This window comes from Tachysurus vachellii, chromosome 17 (genome assembly GCF_030014155.1).
Source record: "Tachysurus vachellii isolate PV-2020 chromosome 17, HZAU_Pvac_v1, whole genome shotgun sequence".
Lineage (NCBI taxonomy): Eukaryota > Metazoa > Chordata > Actinopteri > Siluriformes > Bagridae > Tachysurus > Tachysurus vachellii.
The window spans coordinates 13,372,362-13,373,936 of record NC_083476.1 but is presented as its reverse complement, the minus strand read 5'-3'; the positions used below and the strand labels follow the sequence as shown (position 1 = coordinate 13,373,936).

The 1,575-nt window shown below is 31.4% G+C and overlaps 1 protein-coding gene across 1 annotated transcript; it reads left to right on the top strand.

Annotated features, from left to right (window-relative positions):
- Positions 1-305: 305 nt before the first annotated feature.
- Positions 306-1,250, top strand: or62b5 (odorant receptor, family 62, subfamily B, member 5). Its single transcript, XM_060891689.1, has one exon. It carries the CDS (start codon positions 306-308, stop codon positions 1,248-1,250), a length of 945 nt encoding a protein of 314 aa, XP_060747672.1.
- The last annotated feature ends 325 nt before the right edge of the window (positions 1,251-1,575 follow it).

Here is a 1,575-nt window from a genome sequence, read left to right as displayed (position 1 = left end):
TAAGAGATTTTTCTCTTATCTATAAAATCTACCAAAGTACTCTTGTGCTTCATTATAGCCACTATAGCAATTTAACAATTAATATGTTATTTTGTGGTGTCTTGGAAGAACTATAACGTTTAACAAGAGTCTTATCTGAGGTACACTGGCATGAACATTTATATTATACAGCATCTTTATATACTACAACAACATCATGCTTTAGATGTGACAATATTCAAAAAGATGATATCAAGTATTTTTTTTTAAATATCTGCATTATAATTAATAATTTTTCTTCCTTCTGTAGCAAAGGTGAAAACACTATGGAAAATCGATCAACTTTTACCACATTCACTCTGGATGGCTACTTTGTAATGGACCAACAGAAGCATTTCTTTTTTTTTATTTTTCTCCTACTCTATGCTACAATTGTTATCCTAAACTCACTTCTCATTGCTGTGATCTATTTCGAAAGAACACTGCATAATCCAATGTATATCTTTGTATGCAATCTGTCATGTAATGGCATCTATGGCAGCACAAGCTTGATTCCTCATCTGTTATTTAATCTTACTATTGAGGAGCATAAGATATCTTTAACAAATTGTTTCATACAAATCTACTGTTTACACACTTATAATATCATTGAACTAACTATATTGGCCTTAATGAGCTATGATCGTTATGTTGCTATTTGTTACCCACTTCACTATCATTATATGATGTCGACAAAAAAGTTGCAGGCATTTATATTTTTTGTATGGTCTTATCCATTAGTTACTTTTCTGATATATGAGTCATTCACGATACGCTTAAACTTTTGCAGAGAAATTATAGATAAGACACACTGTGTAAATTTTGAACTCATAAAACTATCTTGCACAGACATCACTACCCACAGCCTAATTGGACTTGGTCTAATGGCTGTTTACATGATTCCACAGGTTCTAATAATTTTATTCTCTTATGCATTGATTTTGCGTGTCTGCATCTATTCTTCTAAGGAATGCCAAACCAAAGCCCTCCAAACATGTACGCCTCATCTTCTTACTGTTTTGAATTATTTTGTTGGAGTATTTTTTGAAATAGTACAAAGTCGGCTAAATTCAAGGTATTTGTCTTACGATTTCCGAAATTTCATGTCTTTATATTTTATGATATTTCCTCCTCTGTTAAATCCAGTTATCTATGGCATGAGTGGTCAGGTTATAAAGAAACATATTCGGAATTTTTTCTTTGTTAAAAAAGTTGCTGCCTTAAGAAATTAAGATAGGGTGAAAAAGTACACAGTCTGTCCTTACCTCTGTTTTGTATCTTATTTTTTCATTATGGTCATTGAGGACCAATTATGTTTCCTCTACTGTTTATGGATATCCAAGTAAAAATGACTTTAATTAACTTGCAAATGCGTTGCTTCTAAGAGACACTTTTAATATTAACCTTTTAGGCCAGTTTTAACATTTTTGCATGTTATTGCCTGTGGAATACTTCAGATGCATTTTTCTTAAACCTTTTGGTTTAACTGAGCTCTTGTAGAATAGATTTGTTTAAATTGTCATTTATTTCCTTTCACATATTTAGCTGTTCTTTGTG

Coding starts and splice junctions, on each gene's coding strand:
- or62b5 (XM_060891689.1), top strand. CDS start 306: ATGGAAAATCGATCAACTTTTACCACATTCACTCTGGATGGCTACTTT.